Source organism: Carcharodon carcharias, chromosome 11 (assembly GCF_017639515.1).
Source record: "Carcharodon carcharias isolate sCarCar2 chromosome 11, sCarCar2.pri, whole genome shotgun sequence".
NCBI lineage: Eukaryota > Metazoa > Chordata > Chondrichthyes > Lamniformes > Lamnidae > Carcharodon > Carcharodon carcharias.
In genome coordinates, this window is record NC_054477.1 from 58,355,341 (window position 1) to 58,374,764 (window position 19,424).

A 19,424-nucleotide genomic window follows, 5' to 3' on the forward strand; every position below is an offset into this window, starting at 1 on the left:
AAGCCCACATCCTGTGAATGAATAAAGAAATCAGGAAACACTTTTTCACACAAATTATGGAATTATGGACCTCTTTCTCCCAAAAGGCTATGAATACTAGGTCAACTAAAAACTTTAAAACTGAAATTGACAGATTTTTGTTGGGTAAGAGTATCATAGGATCTGAAGCAAAGACGAATTAATGGAGTTGAGGTATAGAACAGCCATGATCAAATCTAATGATAGAACAGTTTTGAGGGGCTTAATAGCCTATACTTGTTCCAGTGTTTTTCTCAAGGGCAGTAGATCCTTCCTTTTGAGGGCGGCAACATAATACTCCAAATGAAGTTTGACTAACGCTATGTATAATTACAACTGCGCTTCTTTGCTTTTAAATTCTTTGAGCCTTTTTATAAAACATTAAGCTTTCACGGATTAGCTTTTAATGACATACATAACTTCTGTTCATTAATATTTAACCCCATTTAGACTGTAGGGTGAACATGTTATGGTTACTAGATAGTTAAATCCTTAATACTACTTAAGTTCATTGTACATGGTATTCAAATTCATAAGAAACTCTACAAGTATTCACAAATTGTGATTTACATAGACCAGACGCCTTAGCAAACATCCATCGAATTCTTAACAATTACACGGCAGGTCCTTTAGCCCTTTTTGACCATCAAGATTTTCCTCCACTTCTAAACTGAACTGGTTAATTTCAAGTTAGCCATTAGCTTCTTCTCACAGTAACTGAAATCATTAGTTCTGATCACCCAATTTTAAACTTTACTTTTTACTACCAGAATTTACTTTATGAAAAAGGATGAGATCAAATAACATCTAAAATAACCATCAATGATGTTCAGAAATTATTGCCATCAATGATGTTCAGAAATTATTGCAAGCACAAACTTGAAATCATTCCATCCACACTAAAAATTAAATAGGGTTTTCTATCGTCAAAATTTCACTCCCTTTCCAAAATATGCAAATCTGATAAAATTCAAAAATATCATATTACTTCATGGACTATTGCATGTCTCATAGTGCAACTTTATTTTCTTGCTATTCTTGTTTCTTAAGTGATACAGGCAAACAGACATTGAGTAAAAATTGAAATACATCTGTCTGTGGCAAATCTTGCCCCAAATAATAACATTGTAAAAGCATGTAAGTTCTTATATATGTTGCTCTAGTCTTATTAAAATTATATTTGCACAAACTCCTGCTAAACTAACATCTTAGGGATATACTGCTTGCAATCACTTCTGTGATCTAAGGAGCAACAGGTTACTTAATATCCTGAAAGTTGCAAACAATTTTTATTTTAATTAAAATTTGTATCATTGGATTTTTCTTTTTAAAATTTAAAAATATTTATTTTAGTAAGCGCTCAACCATTTACAGCCCAAGTGTTGCTCTGATGATAGGTCATCGACCTGAAATATTAAGTCTTCCAACATTTTTTTGTTATTATTTCAGATTTCCAGCAACCACAGTATTTTGTTTTTGCATTTGATGTTATGTCAGCTTTATAATACACTGACACCAATTACTGGAAATTACTTCACTCAACATATCGTAGCAGCAACAGAGAAGACTGTTTTCTAAAATGTCCATGGTTAAAGTTAATTATATTTAGTAATGGTTCCAAGAGTATAATGAAAGGTAATCTATCATTAGATTCAAAACTGAACAAATTCACAATATTTCCAACATATGCTTACTGATAAATAAAATGCAGCTCAAAACAATAAACCATCTATATATTTTTTTTAAATGTACAATACTTCAATCTTACCTGCATTATTGAACATCTTGTTTTTTACTATCACTTGATAGGTATTTAATGCTTCTGCATACATGTCATTAGCTGCATATTGGCTGGCTAAATTGAAAAGTACCTAAGGAAAACACACACAATTAAAAATAAAGCTGTACAATTTTAATATTTTTGCTATAGGATCAATTCAAAACATTACTCAGTAAGTCCTCACTTAAAGTTGTAGTCGCGTTCCTGAAATCTTTAAGCTAATCAGATTCTCTCTTTACAACCAATGTAAAAGCTATAGTTACGTTCTATAAGGCCTCTCTTGTCAGAAAAAAATTAAAACATTATACTCTAAATTGAAACAGTGTACATTCCTAAATTCCTATATTCGTAAATGAGATAACTATTAAAGTATAATAAATTTTAAAATATAGAAGAATTATGTTAACTCTCTCTACTCACCTCCCACTCACTGACTCTCCCACAGGCTGTCTCTCCCTCATACCAATTCTCTCTCTCTTTTGTCACTTGCCTGCCCACTGCTTCTCTCCCAAACCCTTGCTGCAAGTAAGGATTCAGAAGGGCAGCAAGAGGGAGGAAATGAGGGATGGAACGAGAGGAACTGCGAGCTGGTGGGTCAAGAAGGGAAGCAGCGAGCTGGAAAGTTGATCAGAGAAACAGCAAGTGAGAGAATCGGGGAGGTAAACAGCGAGTGGGAGAGTGGGGCAGGAATGAGGTGAATGAGAGAGTCGGGCAGAGGAGCAGCAAGTGAGAGAGTCAGGGAGGGAAGCGGCAAGTCAGAGAGTCAGGGGTAGGGAAGAGGTGAGTGACAGAGTCCAGAGGCGGGGGGGAGCAGCGAATGAGAAAGTCAGGCAGGGAAGTTGCAAGACAGAGAGAGAGAGAGAGAGAGAGAGAGCAAGCGCGAGAGAGAGAGAAAGCAGTAGAAAGTCTTGGGGATCAGTAGAGGCCACTCCAAAATGACACTGATCAGGTCACGCATGCTCCATCGGCCCCAGCACAAGATGATGCTAGAGTGAAAGTCGCAACATACTGGCCCTATTCTATCTGCCACGCTAAAGTGAAAACCCATATTTTGGTAATCAGTGTTAAGCGTTATACTTCATCCAGATTTTAATCTCTCAAAGCATCTCACAGAGCAATGGCTGTCATGTGTTATCCAACTCACTGAATAAGTAAGATCCAGATTGATATGATCTGAAGATGACGTTTGCTCTCTCTGCCTCACCAGTATTCTCTCCTTTCTTCCTGCTTCCTTTGCTTTTTCCAGAGCCTTAAGCAGTACAAAAGGAATTATGCATAATTTAAAAGTTTGAATCAAAGAAAACTACTGAAAATGCAACATGCTATGCATCACTTTTTGAAATTCTCATTGGACAGACACTAAATACTACAAACAAACACTTGGGTAAAATAAAATTAAAATAGTCTGGTCTAAGTGCTAACTCGCATATTCCCACTCAGTCAGGTATAGAGGTGCACTGGCAGATACAGGTGATAATGACATCCATTGCATCTCAGCCAGGAAACGACAAATGTTTTTTGTTTTAAAAAGAGAGATACCTTAATACTGGGCCAGGCAAATCAGAATAATTTACATTTGTATAGTACTTTTAATGCAACAAAGTATCTCAATGTCAGAGAGACAAAAAAGAACTGGACATCATGCAGTGGTAAGATAAAGTTTCAGAGTGGTACTAAAGGCATGATCAAGAAGTGATCAAGATCAGAATTGTTCTAAAGAAGAATCATGTTAGACTCGAAATGTTGACTGTTTCTCTCTCCACAAATGTTGCCAGCCTTGCTGAGTATTTCCAGCACTTTGTTTTATTTCAGATTTCCAGCATTGGCAGCATTTTGCTTTTATATTGAAATAGATACATTAGGAACATAGGAGCAAGAGTAGGCTATTCAGCCCATCAAGCCTGCTCCGCCATTCAAAACAATCAAAGCTGATCATCCACTTCAATGCCTTTTTCCCCACACTATCCCCATATCTCTATGTCATTGGGGATAGTGATCCAGATAAAACTGGCAAGGACAGAAGTAATTAGGACAGGTAGTGTATATTTGGCAAATTTTGGATGGGTTACTTCTTGTAAGAGGCAATTTTGGGTAACAAGGAGAGCTTTGAAGTAACTGAGTTTGGAGGTCACAAAAGCGTGGATAAACATTGTGTGAGCAATGGAAGCAAGATACATAAACAACTGTCTTGCTATTTCTCTTGAATCTTTCAAAAGCCTCTTCCAAATCTGTAGCTTTGATCATGCCTTGGATCACCGCCTCTGGCCTCCTCCTTTTCTCCTTTTAGTACTGTTTGACATCCAGTTATTTTTGTATCAGTGAAACATTTTGGGATGCCTTGGCTGGAATCTTCCTGTTGCAAATCAGATGGGAGTAGAGGCTGGTCTGCAAAATAAACAGCCGTTGAGCGGCTGGTCGGAAATCTGCCTCCACTTCAGCCCTCCACCTTTTTCCCAAGGGTGGGAGAGGGAGTGGGCCCAAAACAACCCGGGTCATATTAACAAGCTAATGTGCATGATAGCAGACACTTAGATTTTGTGCAAGGTGGCTGGGATTCTGCGGCTTTCGGATTTTCCATCAGCTGCATGGAGTTGGGAAGGTAAATAATTTTTAAGCACTTTCGACTACTTTTATGCTTTCAGTTTAGACATCTGCTGAGATTAGCATTTCTGAGGCCAAATTATTTATTTGAGGATTTATGGGCTCTTGGATGCAATGCAGGCTTTTAATGTATTTATAAATACTTGAGAGTCTCTGTATCAACACTGTCAAGTGCTTATAAACACCTTAAAAAGCATTTGCATCCAAGAGCCCATAAATTCCCCAAATAAACAATTTAACTCTTGATCATGTTTATACAGCTACTCCGAAGAGTCACATTGTTTATTTGGGGGGTTTTTGGGCTCTTGGAAGCAATACAGATTTTATAATTGGACTTAAGATTTCATATGTTTATAAAGTGGATAAGGGATAGAGATATGGATGGGTAGAAGATGGGTATGAGTGGGAGATTGAGGGATGGGATGGGATGGGGTGGTAAGGTGAATGGGAGGGTCAGGGGGTGGGGGGAATATACCTAAATTTTAACATGCTTTTGAAATTCTTTTAAATTAATTTAAATATACCTTTTGAGCCTTACCAATACAGCTCAATGTTTGTCACATACCCAACTGAAGATCCAGGCCAATGTTTTTGTGAACGGATGGAAGTGGAGGCAGACCTTTTAACCTGCCCACTCCCAGAGGCGAACAGCCTCCACTCCCACCTTGGGTCTGCCAAAGTGGGCAGCAAACCAGCTTCGAGGTCAATTAAGGCCCCAGTGGCCACAAAACCCTGTCCTCAGCAGCCTGGCGACGGAGGCAGGAATGCCACTCAGATTTGGTCCTGATTCCAGGTTTCCACCTCCCACGAGAAAATTGGACATCTTGTCTTACAGGAGGCAGGTGTCATTGTCAAGGTGAAAACAAGCTTGGTGAGGCTCAGCCTGAGTGAATTGACAGGGACAGCAATGGTTTTGGAGAATTTTTGTTGGGAGCCAAACAGAATTGCTTTGATCTTCTCAATATTGAGTTGTCAACAGATATTGTTGGTTAAGCACTTAAAGGTGCATTATTGAGGAGTGCAAGTGGTGCCAAAGATGATGATGGGTGGAATCTTCCCAATAAGGAAAATATCAAAGGATCAGGGCCATTTCGGGGTTGTGACCCGGCTGGTGTCTGCTGCCGCATGATGTTGCGATCTTAAGGGAAATGGCCCATTAACAGGTTGATTCCCTGTTCACCTTTCAATAAAGGACTTCACAAGGCAGCCTGTGCCTGCAGCTGAAGCCAGAAAGGCAGGGAGGGCTTCTAAGACTCCCATGATCTCCCCATCAGGACCTAAAAGTTATCGGGGGCTTTGGATTAATGGTTCAAAAGACTGGAATGCTGATAAATCAGCACAGTCTCAGTATTCTACCTGAAGTGTCAGCCAAGGTTAAATGGTCAAGACCTGAAGTACAATTTGAATCCATAGCTTCTGATTCAGAGGTGAGCACGCCATCACTGAGAATACTTAATCCTTCCGGTTGAAACTTATCACTCTATGTCTGGAACTGTTGTTCTCCTTAGAAATTTATCATGATCAGAACTTAACTCACAGCATTAAATACTGAATTTTCCATCTCTTAGACTGGTTTTGGTTGCCTGTGGGGATCAGAGAGGAATTTGCCAGGGTATATTTTCATTCTTTGATTGTGTTTTTTCTTATGTTTTTGCCTCTCCTAGGAGATTACATGGTAGCAGGGGTATTGGGGTGAGATTTGTCTGGTCATGATCAAGTCATAATGAGGTATGAGGCAGGCTTGAAAGACACGTTTTGCCTTTGCCTGCCCACCAATTTTGTATGTTTGTTGAATATGTTCAGCAAGTGAGATTCTTACCAACTGCAGGTCACCACATCTGTTGGCAATGCAACTTTCTTCAATCAACTCATTCACAGTTTTCTCTAAATTCTTAACTTTTTCTTCTGGCCTAAAACGATTATATGAGAAGCACAATGATAAATGTAGGTGTAGGCTACAATAATTTACATCAGACAGCCAAAAATTTTCTGCATTAAAAATTGCTTTGACTCATTTTGCCAGGTTGCCAAAACTAGGTATAATATCCAGCCTTATACTGAAAATATATTTTTTAAGATATTCAGAAAACATTCTAGACCATCTAGTCACATGAAATTAACTGAAAGTGGAAAGGAAATAGAAAGGCAACTATGAATTTAGAACCATCAAAAAGTTGCAGAAAAACCACTGGAGCTCTGGAAAGTGACAGTTTTCAGAATCAGGTATTTTTCTAAATATAACACTGAACCCAAAATGCATATACTTTATAACAGTAAATAAAAATAATCACTAATACCATCACATTTGATGATAGCAAGTTTGTCAAGTACAGTAATACAATACCCACACATTGTATATAATACTTTGTATTCTGTATGCAATATAACGAAGGACTAACCCAACAAATAATGCACCAATTGTGCAGGGCATAATTCAACCAGATAAACCTATTTCATTTGTTCTTGGGATGTGGGTGCCATTGGCAAGGCAGCACTTATTGTCCATCCTTGGATACCGTGAGGGCATTAACAGTCAACCAAGTAATGTGGGACTGAAGTCACGTCTAGACCAGACCATGTGGTGCAAGCTCCCTTTCCTGAAAGGCATTCCAGTTGTGTTTACACAATTCTTGCTTTCTTTTCCTGATTTAATAAAGAAAGAAAGAACTTGCATTTCTACAATGCCTTCCACAACCTCTGGACACTACAAAACGACTTGCAGCCAAAAAAGTATAGTCAATGTAGGAAACCCGGCAGCCAATTTTCACACAGCAAGATCCCACTAAATAGAAATATAATAAACACAAACTATTTTAGTGATTTTGGTTGAGGGATGAATATTGGCCAGGACACCAGGGAGAACGTCATTGTTCTTCTTTGATTAGTGTTATAGGATCTTATATGCCCATCTGAGAGATTAAACAGGACATTGGTTTAACATCTCATCCAAAAATTGGCACCTCCAACAGTGCAGTGCTTCCTCTGCCCTGCACTGAAATGCCAGCCTGTATTATGTGCTCAAGTCTCTGGAGGCTAGAGTGCTATCAGCCAATAGAGAATAAAATTGGGTGGGGATTTAAAATAACCAGTTGACCTGACCCCATCACTTTTATCACCGAGCTACGAAACATCAGTACAGAGAGGAAAATGTGGTGCATACCAGTAAAAGAATGTGCCCGATTTTCCTTTCATGTACAGAAGAAAAAGCAGACAGATCCTTTAATAGCTGTGATCCCCCACCAATTTCTGTGCTTTGCCAAGAAGATGCTTACTGTCCAGGCAGTAAGGATGAAAATCTACCTCAATGTTACAAAAAAGATCTGCTGTATTATATAGTGAATGGTTAATTATTATTGAGGGGGAATTTTTAATTCCAAATTAAGATCCACATGCTGTGAAGTAGTTTTGTACTCTAACTTACGTATCTTCATTCTTTGTTTCTAGAGGTGGAGCAGGACCTCTTGATTGTCCCAGTGGGTCAAATGCAGAGCCTGAAGTAAATAAAACATGAAAATTTAAGAAATCAATTTTGATGAAATACTACCCTTACTTTCAAACAATTATCCTGGGCAAACATAATTGATATGAAAGTCCTAGACAGTCTGAAATGCCTGAAAAACAGTAAATACCACTTATCAAAAGGGATTTGTCTTGAATGCTAGAGAAGACTAAGGAAGAGATTTGTGAGGCATTGACAATCATGACAAGAAAGTCAAAAGCAAACTACTGTGAATGCTGGAAATCTGGAAGAGAAACACAAAACGTTCAGCAGGTTAGGGTGCATTTAAGTAGAGAGAAACAGAGTTAACATTTCAGACCAATGACCTTCTACCAGAGCTTGTAGTTTTGGCAAAGGTTCCCCAATCCAAAACGCTAACTCTGGATGGAATTCAATGCCCTCCTGTCCCAAAATTGTAAGAATTTTCATAATATTATTGTGATTATTGTAAAGGTAGGTTAATAGTGGGCTTTGGATATTGTGTGTGTGCGCGTGCATGGGGGGGACTTAATTAAAGTGAAGACAGCTGGTCTGGAGGCTTTGAGTTATCAAAAGGGAAGCTAGGTTTGAAATGCTAAATACTTAAACATGGCTGAAGTTTTAGAATGTGAGGCATGAGGAACATTTGCATTTTTAGATAAATTAGGTTTGCTGGAATTTCAAAGAGATGGTAAGATGTTACACCTAGCCATAAAAAGCTAAGCCAAACAGTGGGCAGAATTTTGCCAATTAAGGCCCGTCCAGCGGCCTGCCCGTTCCTGTGGTGGGGTGTTGGGGTGGTGGGGGGGTGGGTGGGTGTGTGTGTGTGTGCAATCTCCAGCTGTCAAAGTGCACTCTTTCGCTCTTTAGTGACAGTCTAAAAAACTTAAAAAATAGAAAAATAAAAATATTATTAACATGTCCGCCTCATGTGACAATGTCACACGAGATGGGACATGTTAATAAAAAGGACATAAACTTTATTAAGCGCCAGTGGATGAGGTTTTATGCATTATCAGGAGCCCTCTGGGGCTCCTGGCCTGCCCGCCAACCTTAAGGTTGGACAGGTAAGTCTTTAATTATCTTAATTAGCCTGTCAATGGCCTCAATTTGCCATTGACAGGTCGGCGGGTGGACAGCTGATTTTTCGCTGTCTGCCCGTCATCCTAAAAACTTAAAGGGACTGGGATGACGTCGGGGTTCCTCCCAACGTCATTCCGTGTCATTTTCCCGTTGGTGTGCGGACCTCGCCCCCAAATCGCCAACGGGAAAATTCTGGCCAGTGTGTTTATTTTTCCCAAAGATTACCGATAAAATTAGTACTATGAAAGATTTATATTATGAGAATAGTAAAATTGCAAAAACATATGGGTACAATAGAATTTGCATTAAAAGGGAGAAACATGTATGAAGGAAATGAGGTTATGTGTAAGGAGGAAGGCATTCTAAGATCTAACACAAGTGTGAAAAGCCTCCAGCCTCTGTGCATCAAGTTGCTGTCTACAGGAACTGAAGCTAAGAAAACTCACTTTGAATATCACTGTCCAGGGTAGTGTGTACTTTTCCTGGGTCTGTTTAAATCTATTTCTTTGGCTCAGAGGTGCAACTGAGGGTCAGATTAATTAGGGGATTTAGGAGTTATTATAGTAGTAACTTGTAGACCTGTGTATGTGCTTAAATTTTTTTCTCTTATTAATAAATGTTTAATTTAGTTTTGTAAAAAACCTCAAAGTCTTGGTGGACTTATTACTACTGAATTCAAGGCACGCATCTCAAAACAATACAAATTGCAAAACAGCTGTGGCCACTGTTTCAAATTTCCCTCTGGGATTTGAGCAGCTCGGCATTTACTATCTGCTGTGCCATAACACTCACCTGTGGCGAGTTTGGTGGCGGGGGCATTTAATCAGGCAGGCGGGTGGTGGGCAGCATCCCCTCTGCCTTCCTGTTTCCACCCCGATTAAGTCTGTGGTGTGAAAGGCCAGAGACACCCCACCTCCAATTGATGCCCTCAAGTGGGCAATTAATGCGGGGTCGCTTATAGGCTCCCGGGGAGTGGGGAGGGTTCTCATTCAAAGGCAGTGCCTGATCGAGGGACCCAGCTCTGAGAAGTGGGGCCCACTGATAGCGAACCCCTACCTTTGCTGCCAACCATATCACCCCTGCAAACCCATCTCACCACCACTCACATATAGTCTGAAATCCAGGGTCAATACTAGGCCTCAGTTGAGTGTCATACCAGTAGCAACCAGCACTTCCCCGCCATCACTGGTGTTCAAGAGAGCTGACGGTCTCTGATGGGGTAGGCGGAGCTCCCGCCCTCTCCCCATTCCTCTCTCCCCCCTTTCACCTTGCCCCCTGCCCCAGGTCATTGATCCCAGCGAAGGCCTGCTGTGATCCTGTTAAGTGCCTGAGTGGCACTTGATATAGCGGGCCCTCCCTAAAAGACGTGATGTGGGACTCACCCTGGCTATCCAGCCAGCCAGTGAGACCCCCATAGCCATCATTAAATACCACCTTCTGTTTCTCTCTCCATAGATGCTGTGTGACCTGTTCAGTATTTCCAGCATTTTCTGATAATAAGAGTCGCTAAATACTGGGAATATACCAGTAGTTTGGACACAGGTCAATATGTCCCATATTGTGAGAAGATAAAATAGATAGATGAAAGCAGACAGTTTCTAATAGTTGAGAGGTCAACAACGAGGTATCATAGATACAAGATTAAATGCAAGAGTTAGAATAGGTACAGGAGTAACTTCTTTGCACAAGTAAGCTATGAGATTGTGCAATTCATTTCCAGAGTTGGTGGTGGAAGCAAAAACTGTCAACATTCACAATTTCATTGAAAGCTGGATGAAGGAAAGGAGATTGAAGGAGTATGGTAATTAGATGGATAAATGTGATTAGAACTAGTTACTGGCATCAAGTGTAAACACCAACATGGACTAGTTAGGCCAACTGCTTTGTTTCTGCATTGTAACTTCTATGTATATTCAAAAATGTTTTTTTTTATTCTTTCACAGGATGTAGGAATCGCTGGCTAGGCCAGCATTTATTGCCCATCCCTAATTGCCCTTAAGGTGGTGGTGATGAGACACTTTCTTGAACTGCTGCAGTCCATGTGGTGTAGGTATACCCACAGTGCTGCTAGGGAGGCAGTTCCAGGATTTTGATTTAGCGACAGTGAAGGAACAGTGATATAGTTCCAAATCAGGATTGGTGTGCAACTTGGAGGGGAACTTGCAGGCAGTGTTGTTCCCATGCATCTACTGCCCTCCTTATCATTCTAGGTGGTAGAAGTCACAGGTTTGAAAGATGCTATCTAGCCACGTATCAGCACAAGCCTGAATGTTGTCCAGGTCTTGCTGCAATTGGCATGGAATGCTTCAGAATCTGAAGAGTTGTGAATGGTGCTGAACATTGTGCAATCAGCAGCGAACATCCTCACTTCTGATCTTATGATGAAGGGAAGGTCATTGATGAAGCAACTGAAGATCTGAGCCTAGGACACTATCCTGAAGAACTCCTGCAGTGATGTCCTGGGACTGAGATGATTGACTTCCAACAACAATAACCATCTTCCTTTGTGCTCGGTACGATTCCAACCAGTGGAGAGATTTCCCCTGATTTCCATTAACTCCAGTTTTGCTAACATGGAAACATAGAAACTAGGAGCAGGAGTAGGCCATTCAGCCCTTCGAGCCTGCTCCACCATTCAATATGATCATGGCTGATCCTCTAAATGCATATTCCCATTTTTTTTCAACATCCCTTGATGTCCCTAATATCCAAAAATCTATCAATTTCTTTCTTGAATATACTCAGTGACCCAGCCTCCATAGCCTTCTGTGGCAGAGAATTCCACAGGTTGGCCACCTTCTGAGTGAAGAAATTTTTCCTCATCTGTCCTAAATGGCTTGCCCCATACCCTGAGACTGTGGCCCCTGGTTCTAGACTTCCCAACCAGGGGCACCATCCTCCCTGCATCCAGTCTTTTGAGCCCTGTTAAAATTTTATACGTTTCAATCAGATCCTCTCATTCTTCTAAACTCTAGCAAATACAGGCCCAGTCGAACCAATCTCTCCTCATACGACAGTCCTGCCATCCCTGGTATCAGCCTAGTGAACCTTTGCTGCACTCCCTCTATGGCAAGTATATCCTTTCTTAGGTAGGGAGACCAAAACTGCACACAAAACTCCAGGCGTGGTCTCACCAAGGCCCTGTAGACTGCAGTAAGACATCCCTACTTCTGAACTCAAATCCTCTTGCAATGAAGGCCATTTACCTTCCTAATTGCTTGCTGCACCTGCCTATTTGATTTCATTGACTGGTGGACAAGGACACCCAGATTCCTTTGTACGTCCACATTTCCCAATATATCACCGTTTAAATAATACTCTGCCTTTCTCTTTTTCACACCGAAGCATATAACTTCACATTTATCCATGTTATACTGCATCTGCCATGTGTTTGCCCACACACACAACTTGTCCAAATTGCCTTGAAGCCTCCTTGCATCCTCCTCAGAACCCCACCCAGTTTTGTGTCATCAGCAAGCTTGGAAATATTGCACTTGGTTCCCTCATCCAAGTCATTTATATATATCATGAATAGCTGGGGCCCAAGAACTGATCCCTTCAATACACGACTAGGTACTGCCTGCCACCTGGAAAAAGACCCATTTATTCCCACACTCTGTTTCCGTTCTGCCAACCAATTCTCAATCCATGCCAGTATATTATCCCCAATCCCATGTGCTTTAATTTTGCCCACCAGCCTCTTATGTGGGATCTTATCATAAGCATTCTTGAAATCCAAATTCACCACATCCACTGGCTTTCCCTTATCTGTTCTACTAGTTACATTCTCAAAAAAGTCCAGCAGATAAGTTAAGCATGATTTCCCTTTCATAAACCCATGCTGAATTTGTGTAATCCCATTAATGCTTTCCAAGTTTTCTGTTACCACGTCTTTTATAATAGATTCTAGCATTTTCCCCACTACTGATGTTAGGCTAACTGGTCTGTGATTCTGTTTTTTTCTCCCTGCTTTTTTAAATAGTGGGGTTACATTTGCCACCCTCCAATCTGTAGGAACTGCTCCAGAGTCTATAGAATTTTGGAAGATGACCACCAATTAATCCAATATTTCCAGGATCACTTCCTTTAGTACCCTGGAGGTGTAGATTATCAGGCCCTGGGGATTTTTCAGCCTTTAACCCCATTAGTTTCATCAGCACCATTTTTTTTTACTAATGCTGATTTTCTTCAATTCCTCTGTCTCACTAAACCCTTCGTTCCCTAACACTTCTGGGAAATTATTTGTGTCCTCTTTTGTGAAGGCTGAACCAAAATGTGTTCAATTCTTCTGACATTTCTTTGCTTCCCTTTATAATTTCCCCCATTTCCAACTGTAAGGAACTTACATTTGTCTTCGCTGATCTTTTTCTGACTTTTACAGTCAGTTTTTATGTTCCTTGCAAGTTTACTCTCATACTCCATTTTCCCTTTCTTGATCAATCTTTTTATCCACTTTTGCTGAATTCTAAACTGCTCCCAATACCCAGGCTTTCGTTTCAGATTTCCAGCATTCGCAGTATTTTGCTTTTACCTAGGGATTGCTGCTTTTTCTGGCAATTTTACATGTCTCCTTTTTGTATCTAATACTAGCTTTAATTTCTTCTGTAAGCCTTTCCTGTTTTACTTATGCGCCAGACAGGAATGAATAATTGTTGTAATTCATGCATACATTCCTTAAATATGAGCCATTGCCTATCCACTGTCAACCCTTTTAGCAAGGTTCCCCAATCCATCATTACCAACTCGTGCCTCATATTCTCGTAGTTCCCTTCATTTAGATTCAGGACCCTAGTTTCAGATTCAGCCTCTTCAGTCTCCATCCTAATGAACAATTACATCATTTTATGGTCGCTCTTCCCCAAGGGACCCTGCACAACAAGATTGTTAATTAATCCTTTCTCATTGCACAATACTCAGTCTGCTCTCTAGTTGGTCCCTCAACGTATTGGTCTGAAAAAACCATCACGTACACACCTCAGGAAATTCTCCTCCATAGTATTATTACTAGTTTGGTTTGTCCAATCTATATGTAGATTGGAGTCACCCATGATTACAATTGTGCCCTTATTGCATGCATCTCTAATTTCCTGCTTAACGCCTTCCCTTACATCTCCATTACTGTTTGGGGACCTATAGCCAACACCCACCAACATCTTCTGCCCTTTGGTGTTTCTTATCTCCACCCAAACAGATTCCACATAATGCTTTTCCGAGTCAATATCCTTCCTCACTATTGCATTTATTTCCTCCTTTACTAACAATGCTACCCCACCTCCTTTCCCTATTTGTCTGTCTTTCCTAAACATTGAATACCCCTGGATGTTCAGTTTCCATCCTTGGTCACCCTGCAGCCGTGTCTCCATAATTACAACTATATCATAACCATTTAATCTATTTGTGCTGTTTACCTTATTGCGAATGCTCCGTGCATTAAGATACAAAGCCTTTAGACTTGCCTTGTTAATGCAAAATAAAGTTAAGATGACTATCACTCCATTTGTTTTTCACTCTTGTTTTTTCTGCTTTCCACTTTTGCTTCTTACTTTTCTGTCTTTTGTTTCTAACCTTGTTTTCCCCCTCCTCTGTCTCCCTCCTCAGGTTCCCATCTCCCTGCCATTCTAGTTTAAACCCTTCCCGACCGCACTAGCAAACACCCTCAAGGATATTGGTCACAGTCTTGCCCAGCTGCAACCCGTCCTGTTTGTACTGGTCCCACCTTCCCCAGAACCAGTCCGAATGTCCCAGGAATCTGAATCCCTCTCCCCTACAGCCTTTCTTCAGCCACGTATTCATCTGATATACCTTGTTATTTCTACTCTCGCTAGCACATGGCACTGGTGGTAATCCTGAGATTACTACCTTTGAGGTCCTATTTTTTAAATTTATGTCCTACCTCCCTATATTCAGCTTGTAGGGCTTCATCTCTTTTCTTACCTATGTTGTAGGTTCTAACATGTACTACAACCACTGGCTGTTCACCCTCCCCCTTCAGAATGCTCTGCAGCCTCTCTGACACATCCTTGACCCTGGCATCGGGGAGGCAACATACCATCCTGGAGTTTCTTTTGCAGCCACAGAAACACCCATCTGTTCCCCTTACTACTGAATCCTCTATCAATTTAGCCCTGCCATTCTTCTTCCTCCCCTCTTGTGCAACAGAGCCACCCATGGTGCCATGGGCTTGGCTCCTGTTGCTTTCTCTTGAGAAGTCATCTTCCCCAACAGTATCCAAACGGTACATCTGTTAGGGAGGGGGATGGCCACAGGGGACTCCAGGTACTACTTGCATTCCTTTACTTTGCCTGGTGGTCACCCATTCCCTTTCTGCCTGTTCAGTCTTTACCTGCGGTGTGACCACTTCACTGAATGTGTTCTCCACAATAATCTCAGCATCACAGATGCTCCACAGTGAATCTACCTGCAGCTCCAGCTCTGATATGCAGTTAGCCAGCAGCTACAGCTGGACACACTTCCTGCAAACATGGTTGCCAGGTGCCACACTCGGTCAAATGCTGCCTTGCTGTCGAGGGAAATCACTCTCACTTCACCTCTTGAGTTCAGCTCTTTTGTTCATGTTTAGACCAAACATGTAAAGAAATCAGGAGCTGAGTGGCCCCAGCAGAACCCAAGTTGAGCGTCAGTGAGCAGGTTATTGATCTGTATCATTTGATAGCACTTCGACAACCCCTTCCATCACTTTGCTGGTGAACGAGAGTAGACTGATGGGGCGGTAATTGGCTGGGTTGGATCTGTCTTGTTTATGTGGACAGGACATATCTGGACAATTTTCCACATTGCTGGTGTCGCGACTCACTGGAGATAATGAATGTGATACAAATGTGAAAAGTTTGACTAAACCACCAGGCTGTCGCAATTCTACTTAACTGTTTAATTTAGGTTAACAGATTACGAGCACCAGGTTTGTAAACTTAATAAGTAAAGAACTGTTTATTGAACAAATTGTTTTTAACTAATGGCAAAAGAAAGAAATATGAACTAACTTCTAACACTATAATTTAAACTCTACCTCTTCCTTAAATCCTTATACACACACGCACACACACACACACACGACACATAAGACACATAAGCCTTTTAAGGGTAGAATAAAACAGTCCAATGGCACCAATCCAGGGTATAGGATTCATTGGGTTGATTTGATCAATGTCTTCCAAATTCCTTTCAGTTCTTGTTGATGACACGAAGTGGTCTTCCAGCACTTTCAGTCTGTAGTTCACTGGTTGAGCACTTGCCTTTCAATGTCTCTAACAGTGGTTTTCCCTTTTGCCTCTTACAGTGGTTTTCAGAAAGGGAGCAGGTTATAGGGATATATGAGGAGAAAAGCCAGCTAGCTATTATTGTGGAATTATTGGAATCTTCCACACACAGGAAAAAGAGGTTTTAGGTCTTGTTCCTTTCAGACTAAGAGCTATTCTCCTCTGCTCTCACACAAACCCTGGTCAGGAGCCAATTAAAATGCTATTGTCAGACAGCTCCCTTGATCCAGGAATCATTTCTGGCATCATCCTGTCTTTCATGGCACACTCTGTTCCAGGACTGCAACATTGCATATATCTCTCATCCTGTTCCAAAGGACATGTCTTTCAACCTGCAGCCTTTTTAATCCAATCCACAGTCCAGCAGAAATAAAAAGACTTGTTCCTTACAGCTGGGTAGATGCCAGCGATGTAGCTATATTGTAATAGCTTGGCTAGGGGCACAGCTAGTTCTGCAGCGCAAGTCTTCTATTGCGGAATGTGTCTAGGGTCCATAGCCTTAGCAGTATCTAGTGCCCTCAGCCGTTTCTTGATATCACATGGAGCGAATGGAATTGGCTAAAGACTGGCATCTGGGGGCCACAGAGGACGCAGAGATGGATTAGCCACTCAGCATTTCTGGCTGAAGATTGCTGCAAATGCTTCATCCTTGTCTTTTGCACTGCTGTGCTGGGCTCCACCATCATTGAGGATGGGGATATTTGTACAGCCTCCTCCTACAGTTAGTTGTTTAATTGTCGACCACCATTCACGGCTGGACGTGGCAGGAACTGCAGAGCTTAGATCTGATCGTTAGTTCTGAGATCACTTAGGTCTGTCTATTGCATGTTGCTTTCGCTGTTAGGAATGCAAGTAGTCTGGTGTTGTAGCTTCACCAGCACTAGCCATACCTACCACTAGCACTAGGTATGGCTAGTGCTGCTTCTGGCACGCCCTCCTGCACACTTCACTGAAATGGGGTTGATCCCATTGCTTGTTGGTAATGGTAGAGTTGGGGATATACCAGGCTATGAGGTTAAGGATCGTAGTTGTACACATTTCTGCTGCTGCTGATGGCCCATAGTGCCTCATGGATGCCCAGTTTTGAGCTGCTAGATCTGTTCTAAATCTATCCCATTTAGCACAGTGGTAGTGCCATATAACACTATGAAGGGTATCCTCAATGTGAAGACGGGACTTTGTCTCCACAAGGACTGTATGGTGATCACCTCTACCAGTATTGTCATGAGCAGATGCATCTAGGACAGGTGGATTGGTGAGGATGGGGTCAAGTAGATTTTTCCCTCTTGTTAGTTCCCCAACCACCTGCTGCAGAATCAGTCTAGCAGCTATGTCCTTGAGAATTCAGCCAACCTGGTCAGTAGTGGTGCCACTGAGCCACTTTTAGTGATGGACATTGAAGTCCTCCACCCAGAGTACATTCTGTGCCCTTTCCACCTTTAGTGCTTCTTCCAGTGATATTCAATATATGGAGGAGTACTGATTCATCAGCTGAGGGAGGGCAGTAGGTGCTAACCAGCAGGCGATTTCCTTGCCTATGTTTGACCGGATGCCATGGGACTTCATGAGGTCCAGAGTCAATGTTGAGAACTCTCTCCCGACTGTATACCACAGTGCCACCCACCTGTGGTGGGGTGCCCTGTCAGTGGTGATGGTGCTGTCTGGGACATTTTCTGTAAGGTGTGATTCTGTGAGCATGACCCTATTGCTAGTCTGTTGAAAAAGCTCTCCCAATTTTGGCACAAGCCTCCAGATGGTCGTAAGGAGGACTTTGCAGGGTTGACAGGGATGGATTCGTCATTGTCATTTCCAGTGCCTGGAAACTCCAGATGCAGTCTTACTTTTTTTTACTCTTTCATGGGATATGGACATCGCTGACAAGGCCAGCATTTGTTGCCCATGCCTAATTGCCCTTGAACTGAGTGGTTTACAAGGGCCATTTCAAGAGGGCAGTTAAAAGGCAATCACATTGCTGTGGATCTGAAATCAATGTAGGCCAGGCCAGGTAAGGCCAGCTGATTACCTTCCCTAAAGGACATTTACTGAACCAGATGGATTTTTACAACATTCCATGAGAGTTTCATGGTTACCATTACTGAGACTAGCTTTAAATTCCAGATTTTTTTTTACCAAATTTAAATTCCACCAGCTGCCGTGGTGTGGTTTAAACCTATGGCCCCAGAGCATTAACCTGGGTGTCTAGATTACTAGTTCAGTGATTTTACCACTATGCCACTGTCTCCCCCAATGTCATGAGCAGAATTTTAACCCATTGGTGAGTTTGCAGGCAGGAGGGCCTAAAAATTCTGTATACTTCCTGCCACCACCGCCCCGTACTTACACTTCCAGATCCATTTAGGTAACCTTGCATGCAAAGAGCTATTAGCTAAGCTCAAGGCTATTGGGATTTGTGCAAAACATGGGAATGAATATGAAATTAGCCATAATAGAAAAATGATGGTATTTGTTAAAGGGGAAATGGAGGAATGGAGGTGAAAAGAATACTGAGTGGGTTGACCCAAGAAATAGAGTCAGGACTAGTATTGTTTCTCATTTATATCAATGATTTGGATTCTGCAGGCCAACACAAAATGGTCGTAGAGGCAATCTTATTGGGGTGCACAAGATTGGAAACAGCATGGAAAAGGTAAACCTAGAAAAATATTTTAAATTAGAGAATAGAACAAGGCATTGGGGATCACAAGTTAAATTGGCAAAAGGCATATTTAGGACAGACGTCAGGATGCTCTTCCTCACATTAACAGCGATCAATGCAGGGAATGGACTCCCAGATGGAACAGTAAAAATGATGTTCTGGATTTCCCTCACATCTGGAGTACTTGGGGAACCCTTTAAAAATGGTGGGATGTCCCAAGTACGGGATTCCGAACACCATTCCTGGGCTGTGCGATTTGGCCGGGGTTGGGGGGGAGGAGGAGAAGAGAGAGAGAGAGAGATTTTTAAGGGTGGGAGCTAGTTCGGGTCATGACCCACACACTGCACTCCCAACCTGGCTGGCTGCATGGCAAAGATAGGCATGTCTTACTCCTCTGCAATTTTCATGGAGTCAGGCCAGGTTTTTAAAGAGTCGTAGTTCATGGCACCTCAGAGATGACGTGAACCATAGTCTGCATGAAGGAACCTTTAAAAAGGTGAGTTCAAAAGGTCCTTCTCATGCTTCCCTATC

The 19,424-nt window shown here is 41.7% G+C and overlaps 1 protein-coding gene across 1 annotated transcript in view; it reads right to left on the minus strand.

The window, feature by feature from the left end:
- ift88 (intraflagellar transport 88 homolog) overlaps nucleotides 1-19,424 on the minus strand; it is a 137,989-nt gene that overhangs the window by 92,467 nt on the left and 26,098 nt on the right. The window contains exons 7-10 of the mRNA XM_041199430.1: nucleotides 7,821-7,890; nucleotides 6,219-6,309; nucleotides 2,943-3,047; nucleotides 1,787-1,889 (exon numbers count right to left, since the gene is read on the minus strand). Of these exons, the coding sequence (XP_041055364.1) occupies nucleotides 1,787-1,889; nucleotides 2,943-3,047; nucleotides 6,219-6,309; nucleotides 7,821-7,890 (369 nt within the window). The remainder of the gene's footprint in view (nucleotides 1-1,786; nucleotides 1,890-2,942; nucleotides 3,048-6,218; nucleotides 6,310-7,820; nucleotides 7,891-19,424) is intronic.